General features: G+C 37.7%; 1 protein-coding gene across 6 annotated transcripts in view; it reads right to left on the bottom strand.

The window, feature by feature from the left end:
* Nucleotides 1-20,790, bottom strand: part of LOC107226377 (tubulin polyglutamylase TTLL5) — a 310,488-nt gene that overhangs the window by 98,378 nt on the left and 191,320 nt on the right. For all 6 annotated transcript variants that reach the window (XR_006904213.1, XR_006904214.1, XM_046739187.1 and 3 more), the window contains exons 7-12: nucleotides 12,954-13,210; nucleotides 12,235-12,434; nucleotides 2,105-2,331; nucleotides 1,809-2,004; nucleotides 1,242-1,407; nucleotides 70-210 (exon numbers count right to left, since the gene is read on the bottom strand). Coding sequence is in view for 4 of the 6 variants with exons in the window: in XM_046739187.1 (XP_046595143.1) it covers nucleotides 70-210; nucleotides 1,242-1,407; nucleotides 1,809-2,004; nucleotides 2,105-2,331; nucleotides 12,235-12,434; nucleotides 12,954-13,210 (1,187 nt within the window). In the remaining 2 variants the exon portion in view is untranslated. The remainder of the gene's footprint in view (nucleotides 1-69; nucleotides 211-1,241; nucleotides 1,408-1,808; nucleotides 2,005-2,104; nucleotides 2,332-12,234; nucleotides 12,435-12,953; nucleotides 13,211-20,790) is intronic.

The raw sequence follows: 20,790 nt of genomic DNA, 5'->3' as shown, positions 1-20,790 counted from the left end.
TTAGGAATAATAATATTTATAAATGACAACCAAACAAAGAAACATATAACATACGTTAGACATACTAACCTGAGTTTATTTCCATCTTCCATAAGCTTCATCACTTGTGCTTTGTACTTGTGTGTATCCACGTCTAAGTTTTCTTTGCTGTCACCGCGATCCAAGCTCTGTTTATGACCTTTCACCAAAGCTCTTTCATATCTTTCATACCTGTTCAATGTGTGAAAAAGGTTTTCAAAAGGTAAATTTAAATTTCCCAGTTACAGTTGTTCATTTTCATACATGTTTAATCCCTGATGGAAGGACTCCTTCGAAAAACACCTTCGAAAACTTTTCTGAATAATCTGAATTTGGAAACACTATATACGAAACATTCTGAGATATGTTATGTCTGGCACTACGTTCCGTACGTCACTTATCCAAACTAACTATAATACAGTAGACTCTCCGTATATCGCCGTGCGCGGGGCGGTAGGAGAGGGAAATTCGCGGTAAGGCGATATACGGATCGTCGCTACTCCACAGCCGTTCTAGCCTAACGGAGTCAGGCCACCGAGCGTTGCATCGCCTGATCGGATCACGCAGCGGGTGAGAGTGGGAGACGCTAGTTTGTAGTCGGAAGAATCTGTGTGAGGATTTCCTCTCTGCCACGGCAATATATGGAAAGTCTACCGTATAACTGTAAGATACATATATCGTAAGCTTGTCCTCCTCCCTGTTCTTCCATTCCCATCTATTGCAAACACGGTCAGATAGAGTTTCAGTACCACCCTCTGTCATCTGATTTTTAAGCCCATCTCTCGATCACCTTCCTTATTATTGGATACTATTCCCTATCTTGCTTCTGAATCATACTTTGGATGAACAAATTCTATTCCATCTTCCGTGTCATATACATATTTCATCTACATCCCTCAAGGGTTTGATATATCTTAGCATTTTTCCGAACATTTTTTTCAACAGTAGTGTGATTCACCGTGAACACTTATTTTTGTTTTATGTTCTACAAATTTTCATTGGAGAGTTATTTTACAAGCTTATAAAATTTTTACGTATACAAACAAAATATTCTGAAGAGTTTGTTGTCGCACAAAACAATAACAAGAATTATAAATTGCTTTGTATTGTATACGCTAAAATAAATAATTGTAAAATATTCTGAAGAGTTTTTTGCCGTACAAAAAGTAACAAGAATTATAAACTACTTTGTATTGTATACGCTCAGTAATAGTGTGAAATACCTTGAAAGTCTATCCAATGTCACTTCTGGAATAATAAATCCGGTAGTTCGGCATGCAGCTGGGAACAATTGTTCGTGTAGCATTAAATTATAGTTAGTATTAACCTGCTGTTGCAACCTTCCTGGCCCCAAGGGGTCTGTTACTACTGGTATTCCTGTGACAGAATCTGTAAATACATGTAAATTGTATACATGAGTTAAAAGTACAATCGTTTTGGAACTTCATGCCATCGTAGTAGTCGATCAATGTAAATGAAAACACCGTCATTCAGGAAACATACAATTACTGTGTCTTGGGTTACGATGGAAATTATTTCTGGAGTGTGACCTGACTTACAGTCGAGATGGCCTTTGGTGAGTTAGACTATGATGTGTGTTACCCCAATTTCCACTTCGAAAGAAAAATTGACTATAGCAACCAGCGAGAGTTACAAAAAAATTCATATAATCGCTTTTATTTCATATCAAGAGGAATAATTTGTTCTCACCAAAAGTATTAGTAATCATTCTGTAGAAAAAAATATGGTAACGAGAAATGTATTACTATTTTCTTCGCTTGTTAACTTACCGAGATATTGAGAATAGATTTCCCACGATTTTGGACTAGGGAAGATACGAACAAATCCACCTCTTCGTTCAAACTGTGCTCGAGCAGATGCAACTATTCTTTGCTGTTCAGCTGTGAGACCAGATTTGTTTAAACTATTTTTGGCTACATTTTTCTTCTTCTGCATGAGCATTTCAGCCGAATGGACTCTCCTGTACTGTATCACATAAACATATTTATTCAATGAAACCAAAAGTTTGATTTAGCAATTGAGACCAGAGAAAACAGTATGAGAATGCTTGTAAAGTATAACTCACACTAGTCATATTTTTTGAAGGATTCGTAATAGATCGATGGTTGTTACTATGTGGTCTCAATATTGGATCAACAGCAGCAATGCCTACAAGCGTGAGTAAATCTGCCATTAATGCAGATTTCAATCTCACGTCCAATGGGGAATCACAACCTAGAGACGGAGTGAGGTTGACCTCAAGTAGCCAAGGTTTCAAGGTGTCGTCAATTAAGATATCAAACCCAAATAATTCTGGAACATTCATAATAATTTTCTTATAGTTATTAAGACTTTTCGGAAATACACTGCTCATATTGCTTTACTTTCTTTTAATTTTAAAGAAAAGCTTTTATTTGGGCCAGAGTGACTTCTGCTTATTCTGACGTATCTTCACCTTTCGTGATCCCCAGAAACTAAAAAATAGGTTCTTGTGAAACGCACAGTGGTTCCAAATCCCAAATGGCTGGCCATATATAGAAGGTATTGTTAAATTGCTACGAAATTTCTTAATCGCGGTTTTTGAGGTCACTGAACACGAATCTGCAGTCAAATTTTACAATAACAAGACGGCGGCCTGAAAATGGCGGACCATTTCCTCCAAATTTGAATCAATCGCTCCGAACTCTTTGATACTCGGGGGTTTTTGAGGTCGCTGAACAAGATTCTATTTTGATAAAACGAAAGAACGTATCAACACATAGATATATGTGGGATATAGTAGATTGGAAAAGTATGTGAATACAAATACACTTTGAATATAAGCATAAATTTATTTAAAATTGCATTGAATACCATTTTTGTGTAAAAAGAAAATTACGAAAAGACGCTTAGACTTATAGAGTCCAATTGCTGTCCGAATCGCTAACATTATTATTGTCGCTAAAGTCGGAGTCAGTCATTGGGAGTACTTTTTGGTTGTTGATAGTTGGCGGTATTACCAACGCCATTGCTTCACGCAATAATGATTTTCCAATAAATCAAAAAACTCCTGTCGCCTGAAACCAACTGCAACCGCTTTACTGCTTACCCGAGAGCCTGAAAAAATCAATTCAACAGTGAGACAGTAATACATAATTTTGAAGAAACGATAATGATTTGTTGATGAAAATAACAGTCGAATTCAGTGGACTAAAATGATTTTCATGAGAAACAAATCACTCGACATCGCACTCTACTGCCGTGCACCTCGCATAGTGTGTGTGCCGAGCGCACCGCGCCTGAATTCGTGCGTCAATTTATAGAAAAATTCACCGTAACCAAATGGGCAGTTTGGAGCAGTTGATTTTTGGTGGTGTATTACTCAAGAGTGTAAAGAATAACGTGACACTTGATCGGTTGCCGAATTCTGTTGAATTATAAACTTTAACTCAATATAAGCATAACTTTTTTTCTCGGCGGGCACGAGAATTTACAGTACATGTTTACATTTTTTGTTGCTCGGTGTGTGGTTTATATGAAAAATCTCAATGATATAGTAATTTACTTACTTTTAGAAGGAAATTCCATTTTAAAGAATTCAAATTACTCAATTCTACTAAAAGTTATTTCACTTCAAACACAACGTAATTTTCAGGCCGTAACGCACGACCGATGCTACCTGCTCGAGCATTTCGATTCGAATGAGACCCCAACGCTTAAATGCAACATCTGACACTTCCCGACCCTTGGAAGGGACATCAGAAATACCCCTCTACCTGGCTCAATACTTAGAATTCCGTAAATATAAACTTCATTTTTCTATTTATTGCCAGCAATTTGGGATTTGGAACCGCCGTGCGCTGGTCTATTGGCCTACGATAAACTGGCAAACCAGATTATAAACTGGCTAGATTCCGAATACTTTCCGTGTCGTTCAAATCACCATGGCTAATCTGAAACGTATACGAAATTTGATAATTCGTCAAACACCTAATTTAACAACTAGTCCCAGACAATCCGGAAACTATGTATAATTCAGACCACGCATAAAGTAATCATTCAGGTCTATGCTAATCTTGTTAACCAACGAAAACCAACCAGGAAAACGAGCTTTATCTAGGTCTATCCGATACTTCGAAGCCATTTGTATCGGCTTTTCCAAACCATCACAACTTATCCGAATCTATCGGGAATTTACACTTCATTCGGATTATTTATGAATCTGTCAAGGTAACCGGTTCAAATCTGATCCGGTCCATACCAAACTTGTCAACCAGAAGATATAATAATATAAGTTAAGGATTTATCTGACATTCTTAAGCTATGCGTATTGGCTTTTCCAAAGGATCGCAACCTATTAGAAATTATGAGGGAGTCACACTTGATTCGGGTCACGTGTGGATTTGTCAGAAAGTTTTGGTGTAAATGTAATATATTTGTACATTTGGTTCAAATATATAGTTGCCAATTTTTTGAACATTTTTCAAGCTCACTTGATCTGTGCATTAGATAATCAAGTAACCTCTACTTAAAGTATCGAATCGATAAATCTGGGTATTATCTCAAATCTTGTACGGTTTTTGTATTTGGTCTCTACATGGACCAATTCGCGACTCATCCATATTATATTGTTACAAAGGGAGAAATTACCAGTTTCGCTCCATTTTTTAATGAACTAGTATTCATCATAGATAAAAGACATATAAGAGCACTCATATGATATGAAATGAATAAGGTTTCTGAGTCAACCAACATTATTGTAACAGTCTTGTTTCCAACTTTAAACTGAAAACACATATCGCTATTAAACGCATTTTTCCCATCTATTCATTTTGCCTGCCTTGGTTACTTCTTCAACTCTCAACGAACCCGATTTATTTCCGTAACACCCAAAATGTTACAATATAATCAGAATACGTATGTAGAGATTGAATGCAAACACCGTATAAGATTTTGGGCAGTACCCAGATTCATCTATTAATCATTTCAACCTGAAGTGACATTGGGTTCACTTCGTATTTATATGAAACCAAGATCTCAGAATTGTATAATCATTATATATTTCGTGTATTATGATTTGTTCCATATTTTTTCCAACCGTGATTTAAATAACGTGTCTATGTTTCAACAACTAATGGCGACGTATTGGCATGACCTTGGTAAACGAAATTTATGAGCGATACGTCCGTTTTAGAGTGAATTTCCAGTGAAAAAGCGACCTCCAAACCACGCGCACACCGTCAGCACCAACACACGATCAACTTCTACGTGAGCTGAAAAGCGTCCCCGACTCCTAATCATGCGATGTTTCAAATGATGTTCAAAATGCGTTTCGATCACTGGGCGGTTAGTTTTGTGACCTGGATAAGATGTAGGAGATACGGGTCTGTTCTACATATAGAAAAAAAGAGTGCATATGAAATCTATAAACGAGTTTACTTAAATCAGGACGGATATCATTTTTATTCGGATGCAACCAGAAAGAATTACTCTTCATGTCAACTAGATTACAATTAAAATCTTTTTCATGTCTTCATTTGTCATACAAGACACAAAACCCTTACAGAGCTTTGGATCAAACCAGATGAAATTGATTGCGTTATACTCACTGCAAATAACGTATTATTTCCTAACAAATCCAGATAAGAATCAGACGTTGCAATCGTGACCAAACAATAAGATCTGAAAAAAATGCACATTGCGACATGGTATTTCTTATACTGTCACAAACGCGAAAATAACTCGGTCCCTCACTTCACCGAATACAAGTGACAAAAGCAACGAAGCCACGTCTAGTGCCGGTACTGCAAAAAAACGACTATGTATATTTCAATTTTTTTTTTGTCATCATTAGTCATAGTATATCAAAATCATCATTAGTTTCTAACTAAATTATACTTGGCAGTAGTATCTGATTTGATGACAGTTTTGTACGTGGCTGATTTGTAAGTAATGTGTGCATGTATGATCACCCCAGAATTACGTCAAGTTTATTTCTAAAAACAAAACGCGCGTATTTTAGTGGCCTAATACGTACGCGCTGTATTTACTTCGGATGGAAAATTCTGCCAGATACCTTGTGATTTTACCTTGGATACTTAGGTAGTCACAATAAGTGATGAGAATATTCCTTATGATCGACAAAGTGTAAACACTGATGCAAATTGCCGAATAGTGATTTCTATCATTTAATCTGAACACGTAACAAATTGATGACATATCTTAGCGACTAATGCAGACCGGGCTAGTACCACACGTCACAATGCATTCTATTTTATATTTTCGTATGTATAAAAAACGTGAGAATGAATTTATACTGCTATTATGAACAGCAATATCGGCTCTTGAAAGTACCTTCTTAGATTAGAGCCCTGCGATTGTTCGTACTCAAGTGATTGAATCTCGAAGTCGGAGAGGATGCGACATCAATCATATAAATAATTCGATTTACCTAATTTTTTCCTGAAATTTGCCAAAATCTTTATGCCGGGTCGTTTCTTCTTCTTCAAAGACAGGTTCCTTCTCTTCTTAGCCATCGTGGGAATAAATACTGACTCGAAATGATAAAAGAAACTGTAGAAAAACACAAACAAAAATAAAAGCGCGGAACACTATCCACGTGCCGAGCGACGAGGATTCGAAGGAGGGGAATTGTAGTGGGGGGGGGGGTTTGAGTCTACTCTCCTCGCCTGTAATTCGCATGGTCGCCGGCCAACACGGTCGTGGCGCTAGCAGCCACCCGCCTTTTGCGCGAAAAATTTGCTGTTTTATGCTTCGTGATTTTCCTTCTCATTTCCTCATTTTTGAAGATAATTAGGTTCTTAGGGAGTCATTTTGAAGATAAAGAATAGATCTGTGTCGCTTCTTTCGCCGAATTTCGAAAAAAAATTCACTGTCCGCTGTGTCTCACTTCAAAGATAACGTACTTTCAGTACGTTTTTCGCAAATCTGAAAGCGATTATCTTCAAAAATTAGGAAATGAGAAGGAAAATCGTGAGTTTCTGTTCGCGCGCGCTCTTCGAGGCATAGGCAACGCCCTCAACAGTTGAGCTTGCAAACCGTCGAGGTGCGTGATTGAAATCAGTGCACTTATACAGTTTTTTACCTTGAGTGTACAACAATTTTCGATTTTACTTGAGTGAATGTAAGTATTAATTATAGTAAGAAATAATTTAACGGGTGTGCGTTTTTTTTCAGATTATTTTAAAGAACACAAATGGAGTACGTAAACATTTTACAACATGTGCGGGTGCCTATAGAGTATTCGATTTGATATTCAAAATACCTTACAATTTTCTGGTACAATCAGTAAGGTTGGCAATGAGCGTGCACATGGCGAACGGTGACCGTGATGACGATAACAACCCTCGAAATGACGTTATCGTTTACCAGGCGGGTGTGGCGGCCCGCCTGGTACGTGATGAAGAAGGGGATTTTCTGTTTCAAAAAATGTAAGAAAAATTTTTATTTAATTTCACAACTTTTAGAACAAATTTAATTTCCTTTTTTTTTTTTTTAAACGAAAACCTTGAAAATTTTCTGATACATACATGTCTTACGTTTCTAAAATATCATTTCACAACTTTTAGAACAAATTTGATAAATACTTTTGTGTGCGTGAGTGATACATCATATCTTAAATTTCCAAAATTATTGTATGTTTCAGAGAGCTGTAAACAACAGCATGCAACGTAGTAGTAGTAGTAGTAGTAGTAGTAGTAGTAGTAGTATATCTAGTTAATGTACAGCAAAAAATAAATAAAAGCTTTGGGAAAATGTTTATACAATTTTCTTAAACGTTATGAAACGTAGAATACTTAGAAACTTCTTCGAAAGTTTTTTTTTTTTAAGTTTTTGAAATTGGTTCTTGATGACGTTCAGTAGTCGCACGGTCCATGCTGGTAAGAACGAGACGCTGCACACGTTGACCAGATACGGTGTACAAATTAAGCGAGAGTCGACGCATCTTTTAATTCAAAGAGCAACCGCTCCTCCTCCATCGTCTGCACCAATTTCTGGTATTGGGTCTTGTCCTCGTTCAGCAGTCGCACAATCCGTGCCGGTAAGAATACGCTGAATTCGTCGTTCAAATCTGTGACGACACGCTGTCCAAACCTCGTTTGGACTCGTCGAATGTTAGTGACTTTGTAGATTTTGAAAATTTCTAGCTCCGTCAATTTCTTCGTCGGTAGAAATTCTTTCATGCTTGCAACTTTGTTCAGTTTTGTGAAATCCATTTTTTTTTTTTTTTTAATGTTTAGCAGTTACGTGTGTCTTGATAAATTTAGATTTGCGAACTTTTTTGTCACTTTGTTGAGTTCTGACTTCTGGTTTACAATGGTTTTCAAGTCATGAATATTTTTTAAGAACAGATCGACTCGCTGTTTTAGTTCTGCTTTATTTGAAGTTCTCCTCATGAAAGCTGAAGATGCAAGACTGTCTTTCTGACCTGAAATTCAGCCTTTTATAGCCTTATTCCTCCCACCAGGTACACAGAATCCTTGAAAAACTTCTAGAAGCTACCGAAATGATGTGTCTTCGATTGTACGTTAAAACCTTCCAGAATTCAACGTCGCACCGCAATCCGTTGTCCGCAGGCCGCTCACCGTCCAGTCGAAACTCGTCGGACGATTCCAAGTATTGTTTTCGTCGGACGGTTCCGAGAATTGTTTGTCTGAGATTAGTTTAAGGCCAGAGCGGGTCTTTCAGAATTCAACGTCGCACCGAAATCCTTTGACCGCATGCCGCTCACCGTCGAGTCGAAACACATCGGACGAATTGTTTGTCAGTCTAGATTCGTTCAAGGCCGTGAAAATCTTCTCGAACCTTCTGGACGCTCTCAAAACCTGACACATGCCAGGATTCTCGGTCGTACGTTCGAGGATCCACGGGGTCCGCTCGAACGCCTGAGGATTCACGGAGTGCGCTCGGTAATGCAGTTATCGATCCCGCTCGATGAGCATGATTTTCTTTACCGACAAAAAGCACAATTTATCCCACAAGGGGTAATACTACGGCAATTTCAGGCATTTTTTACCGACGATCATGGTCATTTGGAGGATTTTTTACCGACAATCATGGTCATTTGGAGGATTTTCTACCAACGATCATGGTCATTTGGGAGATTTTCTTACCGACGAGCGGTCGGCAGAGCACATTTTATCTTACGAGAGTGAGGGTAACCTTCAAGGGTTTGCGTCTTGGATGCACGGATAGGCGGATTGGTCGGCGGATAGGCGGCTTGGTCGGTAAAGAAGGTACTTCTATCCAGAACCCGCCTTGTTATACTACTAAGGAGGCATTTCAATTGCTTGCACATCTCTTCAATGAACTTATCGGTTGAAACTGTATTCATCAATAATTTAGTACGATGTATGCTTCCCCATTGCTTGACAAATCTTTTGTCAATTTCAGATTGTTTCAAAGCTTTTGGAAGAATTTCTTCTATCTTTGTGATCCTCAGGCAATCAGTACACTCACCAAAGTAATATTGAGAATTAGGATTTTCACAAACTACCAGCACTATGCAATCATAACAATTAGATAGTTGGGTAGCACAATTTTTTGTTATTGAACCATTTTGAAAGATCAATTGTATATTTTAGTGAAACGTGCACACGCAAGTTGTGTGAGTGACGCCTCAACCGGTTAATACACAATGCTTAGGTCAAAGTTGAGCAAACTTCGAAAAACTAATTTCAATAAAGGGTTTTCTTCTTTGAATGCCTCGAATATTTCCTTCAAATTACCAAGGACAAGTCGTTTTTGTTCATGAATTCGTACATTAGAAACCGGAGTACGAACCGAAGTGAAATCTTTTTCCCTGGTAGTAATCTACTGATCTCGTCCGAAGTATAAAACGATTTCACAAGATCGATAGTGTTGATGGGTATTTTGTGACCTAAAACACATGATTTAACACATTATTGAACTAATCCCATGAATAAACAGCAAATTCTTAAACACACTTTGCCAAGATGCAGCATGAGTGCTCGTGAGTCCTTTATCATAAACTAATATCTGATCTTGCCGTGCCATGTGGAAACGTTCAAAGAATTTCTCTATTTTTCGAACGGGCCAATGTAATGGAGCAAGAGTGAGAATCATTATTTATTTTCATTGTCAACTTGTGAATTGCAAAATACTTTCTTCAATTTTGATAAAACTTCATAGTCGTGATGCTCACTTAGAATGTCCTAGAGAGAAATCGAAGTAATGTAATATATTGGCTTGAAAAATATTAGTAACATATTTTTTAATGTAAATGAACATTATCCCGTTTATCGGAATGTCAGCAGGATCCGATGTTATATTTATAGGCCGAATTATTTCCAGTTTCTTCTTGAAAGACTGACACACCGCGCTAAATATAGATTGGATATAGGAATCGGTCTGTTTACCCGTCGTTTTTAGAGGTGGCAAATGTAGAAAGTTTAATACTGAATTTATTTACTGTGTATTAACGTTGACATCGGACAGTTCACTTTCTGTGCGAACGGAGTTGTCGACCAAGTTCAACGACGAGACACTTTCTATGAATGTATGAACAGATTGTCGAGCCGATTCACCTACCGATTCTTGACTTGACACAGCTGATTCTTGACTACATTTCTCAGCAAATTTTACAATTAGATCCGGACTCGAAGGTCCGGGTTTATTAATTTCAGTACGATCAATTTTGGGGTTTTCAGCAGGCGGAACTTCATCATTTTCAGAATCATTGTGATGTACTTTCTTATCTTTAGATTGTCTAGTCACTTTCAACCAACAAGATGAACATATCGGTTGATTGAGAGTCAAAGATGGGAGAAGTAATTGTAGTGCCGGTGTTACAATACGCAATTCTCTCCTTTGGAGTTTTCTGTGTCCTTTCACTTGTACAGCGCTGATCACAAAATTTTGAAGTAAATTTCATTGTTGCTGATCAACCATTACATATACCACAAAGTAAAAGATGTATCATTGTATTGTAAGTTATGAGATTTTTTGCTCGCGGTACGTTCGTCGACAGTGCACTAGAAAGAAGGGGTACGGACTCTCGCCTGAATACATGAACATTCGTAACTAGCGGTGCTGGCTTTGCGATTTTCAAGATTTTATAATGACGTTCAGTGCGCTAACTAACGAAGACTTACATAGGTACTTACTATTTTTCGAGTTGAACTTGGTGAATATATTTTCTTCGACCCGTGTCATAGGGAACTTTTTTGTTTATTTTCATGTGAAAAACGCATTCCAAAAATAATTTTCAAAATTTTCATTATATTCGAAATCCAAATTTTGCTGTAATGAAATCTCCATCTTCGAATAGTGTTTCGGCAAAGTATCAAATCAGTTAAATGTGTGTGTCGCTACACTCAAAATCGTCCTCACGCATGGACGCACACTCGCGTGCAATGTTTCCTTGCCGTCTCTGCGTCAAATCTCGCCACTTGCCCGTGTCGCGACTCAAAACAAATCAGCTGTATCTCATGTATTATCTACTGTCTCAAAAACATGTATGAGTATCATCAATGTGTATTCTCGCCTGTAAATCGTCAGTTATCGTTCTCTTCTCTTGCGATACGGATCGCATCGTATCTGTATCTTCCTCAAATAAAGTAATCTCTAATTAGTAATCAATTATCATAATCATCCCGCTTCCTCGCTATAGTCAATCAACACTAATTCGCGGATCCCACGTCGATGATCCACATCTTTTTTGCCTTCTCTCTAAACAAATAGGCTAGGAAATTTTGTCATATTTTCCTAGGGTTTCCTGAATTTTTTCAGATTTTAGAAAATGGTCGCTGTTGAATTGGTAATATCCCAAAGATGCATGATTGAAAATTTTTTAAAAAATCATGGCTTTGTTTTTGGACCAGTACTTTCACAGAAAAAAGATTGAACTAAATCGGAAATACCAATTTCCATTCTTGATCGATACTTCATGGAATGCCCCATATACAGTCCGAACTATCAATAAGAACGCCCTCAATAAATACGCTTTTCCATTTTCTCGCTCGCACACTTCCCCCATTCCGACTCAACCTCAAAGTTCTAATTATTCATGTGCGAACCTCTGGATAAGAACGTCCGGTGCGTATGGTGAGGGTACTCGAATTCGCGAAAAAACTCTTCCTCTCGGGAGCTTTGACGTTAGTATGGACGGGTCGGACTGTATTCTTCGTATCGTTCAACTACCACATTCACCAGATAACTACCAAAAATGCTTCGTGGAGACAATTTAAAGCTTACCGAAACAAGTATCTGGATGTTTGACGAATTGCTTCACTCCGCTGACAATTCCAGATGCAGTGGCTAAAATAGATTTGACAATGACATCCTCTATTCTTTGCATCAATAGTTCTGTGTCTTGTCCCATGGATCGAAGATGTCGTAACAATGCTGAGAGTGTCCATTTGTGACCAACATCTTCGGCATCTGGATCTTCACTCCTGAGAATCAGAATTATTTTTAAATGTGATCGAAAGCAATGTAATAGGAACTAATAATTTCATGAGCGCTGAGTTTATTTGTTTACAATGTGAAAACTTTTAAGGTTTTATTCGAAGTTATGCTGCGTCAAATAAATAATAATTTTAAATTTTAAATCAAACAGGCCCTTATTAGAGAAATTTCAAGAAGAGTTATGGAATGGATATTATTCCAACGGGGATAAGAAATTCGAAGGTGCGCATAACAAGGTTAGTGAAAATAACGATAAATTTTAGATACAGGGAGAATATCTCTGAAAGCAGAAAAATGTCTCAAATGAAAAATCAGGCAAAATAAGTAGGAAGTCAACTCTAGTACATTTTACTGACAATGTACTTGTAGTGTTACAAGTGAAATAATAATTGTATTGAAATTAGCTTTATATCAGGATTTTCTTAGTTCTCAGGACTATAAGACACACGTAGTTGTAACCTGTCATGATTTAAGTACATAGGTAGAATAACAAATAGCACTCATACTTTATGTAATCTACGTGGAATTTGTTGATGCTATAGTTGCAAAGATGCATACATGGATTCCACACATATTGATGTCCGCCATCATACTTGACGGTGGCAAACCTGACTAGTCCTTCTTCATAAAGGTATATCAAAAGTGGATCGTAACTCGTCACAGCGACATACAGCCGCAAATCACATTTATGCCCATCGACTAAAAGCGGGTTGTTTATGTACTGAGCAACGATAACTGATTCGTCGATGATAATTTTTTCTGGCTGAAATAATAAATAAAGAGCAATTAGTCATTGTAAACTGAAAGACTAAATGGAATAAGATCGTAACCTCAGTATGCTAGTCATTTGTGAAACAAATGTGATCTGAACATGATGTTGTTTAGTACAAAACCATGAAACCAAACTGAGAATAAAACATTCTCCTGCGGATCCAAACTTCTAATTCCAATCAGAATTTTGGTAATAAAGAAACAAAAGAACCTACCCAACAGGTTCGTTTCCACGGAAATATTTCACAGATCGCAGTTCTGCTAAGTATAACTTGACGTCGATAGGATTCTACAAAATTCATTTCTGCAGAATATTCATGAATGTCAAGACCGATTCTACAGTGACCTGTTCTACAAAATGAAAATTGGAAACAAAGATTCCAATTCTACCAAGTAAAACGGACGTCAGGATAGATTCTACAGAGATCAGTCCTGGGAATGATTTTATGCTGAGCTTTCCACGTGAGATCGACAAGGTTTTTGAAGAAAAATTTTTTATTTGCTTAATTTCTGACAATTTTTGTACAAATTACTATCTAAATTTGTACGTCGGTTCACAACCAATTTCCTGCTCAAAATTTTCAAGTCGATATAACGTGAGAACAAAAAGATATTGACTAAATTCAAAACACGTTTGTTTTGCATCTCGAACCGTGTATTCATTGAAGAAATTCACAGAGATTATATCTCCTTGAATTTTGAACAAACAAATTTGTATTTTGACCTAATGGTCATGTTTCGTTTTCTTGCGAAAAATATCTTGAAACGTGTTAGTTTTGTTAGGAATTTGAGGCCAAATACCATTATGGGCTAATCATTCGTTATATTTATGTTATCTAATTAAATTTTTATTTGTTTCCATTTCAAGTTTAATTTATTCTATTTTGTATTCTGATTTCATTAAATTTAAATTTGAACAAGTAATATGCACGTAATGAGTGTTTGGCTCATAATGATACTTCATTTAAAATTAATGAATATACCACACAGGAAATGTTTCACATGTGAATAAAACGTGACTGTTATGTGTGCCCTGATAGTTATACGTCTTTCCCCATCTTTTTGATGACTCATTGCCTAATACTTATTACTTATACTCAAATGTAATCTAAGTTGCCCATCTGTCGGTCTATAATTGTTCGTGCTGTTAACCTTATAATAATCCTCCCGGTATATTGTATTCCAAGATCCATTTTATTCAGAAAAACAACTTGAAACTGATTACAATTTCAGTAAGCTCTTTACACATTGAAACGAACATCTTCCTCAGACCGTTTCTTACTTGATCCTCCATTCCCTGAGTTAAGAGTAGTAACGAGATCGAATCCAAATGTACTCAAACATATCTTGGGTAGGTTAGCAGATAGCTTTGATAACTGCCTGTCAATACTAGACTGCTATCTCGCCACATGACCATCGTGCCAAAAGTAAATTTTTCTGTTCGAAATTCAAACAAGTAAGTGATTTTAAGGAAATATATTACTTTGCATCAGCTCTAGTGAGACAAAAAAAGTATTGGTCTCGGTCAAAAATCACTTTTTCTAATTTCTACAAAAATATCGGTCTGTCCGACAAACTCCCGCGATGATCTCAAAAACGGCTCGCTGCGAAAATTTGCAATTTACAGGATTTTATAATCCAACGATAGGCATGAAAACTTGTCATGTTCCGTTTAATTTAAACTGCCATTTCTACCAGAAATGAATCGATTTTCAATGTTGTACCGACAAACATACTTTTTCCTCCTTATTACTTTGTCTAACAATAAGTAAACGATTATGCTCTATTCAGTTTATACATTAATTGAGGAGAAATTGAAAAAATTTTTTGTTTCTCAGTCGTTTTTTTTTAAATATTTCTTTCAAAACTTTTTAATTTGGCTGCCAAGTCCTAACAGTTTCTGATTTTTCGAGCAGAGCGACAGACAGACAGACCGACCGACCGAAATGCAACCAAAATTTTTCTAAAAACTGTCTTTCGGATTCTAGAGGTTCGAAAACGTAGAGATTCGTTAAAATTATAAAAAGTGATTTTCGATCAAAACCAATGCTTTTCTGATATCACCAGAGGTAATGAAAAGTCAGAAATTCACCATATCAAAAAGCAACGTATCGTATCAATTTATTGAATACTTAAATAACAATAAGTGAATCACAGTCCTAAATGTAATATGAAGATTACCTGGTTACATTACAATGCATATAATGTCTGAAAGTCGTTATATTTGCTTAGAATTAGTGATTTATTTGAAAACGACGGCCACTACTAACTTTTCACCATCCGAGTATTTCTTAGTTGATGATTTGTTTTTAATTACTAACGAGATGCAATAAAATAGCAGTGTACTACAAACTAATTTATCTTTCTCGGAACGAAGCTGCATCGCAGCTGCTTTCTTTGGTAGTCGTCTTTAGTGAAAAATTACAGAAGTGGTACAGCAAGGCGGGTTCTGATGACAAACACCTGTTTTACCGACCAAGCCACCTATCGCATCCCAGACGCAAACCCTTGAAGAATACCCCCAATCTCGTAAGATAAGATGTGCTCTGCCGCACCGACCCGAGGTTAAAAACGTACAACCTTACCGACAGTTGTATCGGTCGACGGTAAAAATCGCACAGCTTTACTAACAATTCTTATCAGTCGAAGGTCAAAATCGTGCTGTTTTACCGACAATCTTACCGACCGAAGGTCAGAGTCTCTATGTAGTGCTCGCTTGCCAACGGTAGAGGGCGCAGCGGCGAGCGTGAACTTTTTTACCGACCTGGATGTCGGTTACCCGTCCCGCATTCTTTTCCCACGAAAGGACTGCTGATGTGTAACATTAACCACTTCGAATTCCTTTCTCACGGTAGGGCTGCTGATGTGTAACATCAACCGGACCCACATTCCTTTCACACGTTATCAACCACGCGTCATTCCAAAATTAATGGTTATAAGAATTGTTTTTCACTTATTCTGATGCCGGTTTGACATCATCCACGTGACATTCTTTTTGGCTTGTAACTGTACTGTGAACTATACGATGAATTTTGAACGGGTTCAGTCAAGACCAGAGTGCAAGGTCGACCGATAGCTGCAGTACATTCGGAGCCATGGATCTGCGGTGTTGGGTGACTATCGCTCTAAAAATGCTGAAACGTGCGCGCGCATACGCAAACATACGTACAGCTGCCCTATAAAAAGGACGCTCATCACTGCAAACGATCATAAGGTCTCAACTTGTCAAGTATACGTGAGGAGAAAGCTCAAGATGGAATCCAAGTCGTTAAGATTGATCGAGATTATGGAATCGGCGTACAAAATCTTGGACAAATCATCATCAACAGCAGAGATTCAGAAATGAATAAAATTTGAAAGTCAAAATATTCGGCTTCTGAACAAAATTTTGCGTAAGGCTTCATCCATTGGAGAAAAGACGAGAATTATCACAACGATCGGACTCTTGAAAGCGCTCGCGGAAAAATTCAAACGTCTTCAGAAATCGAATAAAGGTAAACGGAGAGTAAGAAGAAGCGATCGAGGTCTTTGGGAAGATTTGGAATCAGCTTTCAAGGGAAGAATTCGAACTGGATCCATCGGCAATTTGAAGCATGAGGATGTGGAGAGATTTCCAGAAGACGCAAAGGTACTAGCGGTGACGAGACTAAAAAACGCTTTAAAGAAAGACAGGAGCTTGTAAGCCAACGTTATCCTGGCTTGTAAATTTGAAGTTAGAAAAGATGATCACACGGTGGAAGAGATCAAATTTTTGAATACAAGAAATGAAATCATCCTCCAGACAACGGATATCAACGAATGGTTCGTCGAAAACGCGACAGAGCGTTTGTTGAAGAAGGTGGAAGATTTCCAGGAAAAGAATTCAGGCTGGTCGCTGACTGAAATAAAAAATTTGACTGTGAATATCAAGAAGTACGTGCCACTACGAGGCGGTGTCTTCACATACACACTACTACCCAAAGATATTCAAGATGAGGAGGCTATCGTCAACATCCGTAACAGCGACTTATATTGCTTTCTATGGTCGGTCACCGCAGCTCTGTTACCAGCTGACAACAACAATCCCAGTTACTTCATATCCGCATTTCAGCTCACTGATACTATACGAAGGTTTGCATTTTCCAATGTCTTTAGACCAGATTCCAAAATTTGAGAAACTTAACAAACTTTCAATTAACGTTTATGGTATAGATAGTACGGAAAAACAAAAGCGCAGTGAAATTGTAACCATTTATTTAAGCCGAAACAAGTCTGACAAACCTACAATTCATCTTTTAGTCTGAGAATCTGAAGGTGTTGACGGCGATGATAGTGATGATGATGATGATGATGACGATGGTATGAAAAATTATGAAAAGAATTCAATACTCCATTTAGCACGAATTCGGAATTTATCGCGGTTGACACGTTCTCAAATTTCTAAACATCAGCGTCGTACTTGGTTATGTGATAGGTGTCTATTACACTTTCAATCTGAAAAGTGTTTGTTCAAGCATGATGTATATTGCCTGAATTTAAACAAAACCAAAGTTACTCAACCTACAGAGGAGAAAATAATTCTAAAATTTGAAAATTTCAAACATGAAGAAACCGTTCCGTTCTGCATTTACGCAGATCTAGAATGTTTACTGCAGCCCACACATGAAAGTTTTGGGGAAAATGAAACAGTTTATCAGAAGCATCTTCCGGATAGTATAGCTTACTATCTGTATTGTGCGGTTAACGATTCAATTTCAAAATTCAAAATTAATCGTGGAGAGACTTGCATTCAATGGTTTGTGAATGAGTTATCGAAATTGGCACATTCGTTAGAAATTTATTTCAGAACTGTTGTATCGATGGAACCGCTCAATTTCAATCAAATCAACGAAATTCATTCAACAACAGTGTGTCATATTTGTGAAAAACCGTTTACACTCACAGACGTGAAACATCGTGATCACTGCCATTTCACGGGAAAGTACCGTGGTGCTGCTCATCGAGGTTGCAATCTGAATTACCAAAATTCGCACATTATCCCAGTGTTATTTGGCAATCTGTCGGGTTAGGATTCGCATTTTCTGATGAAAGCACTGGCTACATCGTTCAAGGGCAGAATTGAGCTTCTACCCGTAAACAAGGAATAGTACATCTCTTTTGAAAAATAAGTCAAGGGGACAAATATAAAGTTTAGATTCGTAAATTCGTACCGTTTCATGCCCAGTAGTCTTGAAAAATTGGCAACGTGTCTCGGTGATGAACAGAAATCAATCACACGAAAATTTTATCGTAGCTCAGATAAATTTCAGTTATTGACCAGAAAAAGAGTGTTCCCGTACGAATATATAGACAGTTGGGCAAAGCTCGAAGACAGACGGCTACCATCCAAACAACAATTTTACTCAAAATTAAATGATCGGGATATATCAGACGAAGACTATGCACATGCATGTGAAGTTTGGCAAACTTTTAACGTTCAAACTTTAGGAGAGTATTCGGACTTGTATTTACAGACGGACGTGTTTTTACTAGCCGACGTTTTTCAAAACTTTCGACAGAGCTGTTGGACAACGTACAACCTGGACCCGTTACGTTATTACACCGCGCCCGGTCTGTCGTTTGATGCGATGTTAAAGTGTACCGACATCAAGCTCGAGCTTCTCACCGACATAGATATGGTTATGTTTATCGAAAAAGGTATTCGTGGTGGTGTGTCACAGTGCTCGAACAGATACGCAAAGGCTAACAACAGGTACATGGGAGAGGAATTCGATCCTGAGGTCGAAGAATCTTATCTCATGTACTTTGACGTTAATAATTTGTACGGTGCTGCTATGAGTTTTGCTCTGCCATACAGTTGCTTCAAATGGTTATCAGACTTCGGACAATGCGCCGTTCTTACCATCTCGGACGATGCGGAGTTTGGTTATATACTGGAGGTGGATTTGGAATATCCTGGGGAACTGCATGAAATTCATGAGGATTTACCACTGTGTCCGGAGCACTATATACCTCCGGTCTCGAATAGTAAGCAACCGAAATTGACGCCCACGCTACTTTCCGGAGAAAAACTACGTTGTTTACTATGGCGTTTTGAAACAATGCTTACAATTGGGCTCAAAATTACTCAAAATTCACAGAGTTCTCAAATTCAGACTAACCCCGTGGCTCAAAAAATACATAGATTTGAATACCGATTTGCGCAAAAAATCTCAGAACGAATTCGAGAAAAATTTTTACAAACTGATGAACAACGCAGTTTTTGGCAAAACAATGGAAATTTCAGGAAGTATAGAGATGTCAGGCTGATCACAAAATGGGATGGAAGATACGGTGCTAGAGCTACCATAACCAAACTTCATTTTCACAGCTGCACCATTTTCGACAAAGATATAATTATCGTTGAAATGAGTAAGACGAAAGTCAAGTTGAATAAACCATTGTATGCAGGTTTCTCCATCATGGATCTGGCTGAAACATATATCTACGATTTGCATTATGATTATATTGAACGGGAATTCGGCAACCGAGCAAAATTAATGTATACGGATACCGACAGTTTGATTTACAATTTTAACGTCCCCGACGTATACGAACATATGAAGGGGGACTTGCACAAATTCGGTACGTGTAATTATCCGCTTGACAACGTTTATGAAATGCCTCTAGCGAACAAAAAAGTTCTCGTCTTGATGAAAGATGAGAATAACGGAAAAATAATGTTGGAATTTGTAGGATTAGGAGCTAAATTGTACGCATTCCGAGTCTTGGGAGATGAGAAAGACAATAAACGTGCCAAAGGTGTCAAAGGATCAGCGTTGAGAAAAATAACTTTCAACGATTATTTGGCATGTGTTTTGAACCGTGAAAATTCGTCTGCAAATCAGCATTTGATATTAAGTCAAAAGCACGAGGTACACACCGTAGAACAGCAGAAAGTGGCACTGAGCTGAAATGATGACAAGCGGATCGTGTTTCAAAACACAACCGACACGCTTCTGTGGGGCTGCAAGCCCGCACCTTAGCTGTGAGATTTACAACTGTACCATGATGTATAAAATATAATTATGTGAGATGATGAATGAGAACGCTCCGAAATATGAAAAATTGTACAACGATACATATGTCAGTCGGTTGTATGAAAAATAAAGATGGATACTAGTGATGTGTCGGATATAAAATGAATAGGCACATACGTTTTTACAAAAAATTCATTTATTCAATGTTACATGTCCGATTCGTTTATCCAACTGTTGTGTGTATTATCAAAACCTGACCATCTAACGTACACTTTTCTTCCACGCTTCTTGAGCACCTTCTCCACCAGATAGATATCCGGATGTTCAACCTTGAGGAGCTCTTGTTCGTAGAAACCACCAGCGATAGGTTGATCTCGGTAGTCTTTGAGCTTGTACGTCACAGGATGAGTATTTTTCACTCGACTTTTGGTGAATATTTCAGTGGTCCAATTGGAAGTGTAACCTTCCTCGAAGACGTTTTTAAATTTGCTGATTTAAACTCTGTCGTCGGATTTGAATTTTGCCGATATGGTAGGTATCGCTCGAAGCCCTCCGTACGCCTGACGTAATAACA

Source organism: Neodiprion lecontei, chromosome 4 (genome assembly GCF_021901455.1).
Source record: "Neodiprion lecontei isolate iyNeoLeco1 chromosome 4, iyNeoLeco1.1, whole genome shotgun sequence".
Classification (NCBI taxonomy): domain Eukaryota; kingdom Metazoa; phylum Arthropoda; class Insecta; order Hymenoptera; family Diprionidae; genus Neodiprion; species Neodiprion lecontei.
Note: the sequence above shows the minus strand (reverse complement) of the source record. Positions and strands in the feature narration are given on the sequence as shown.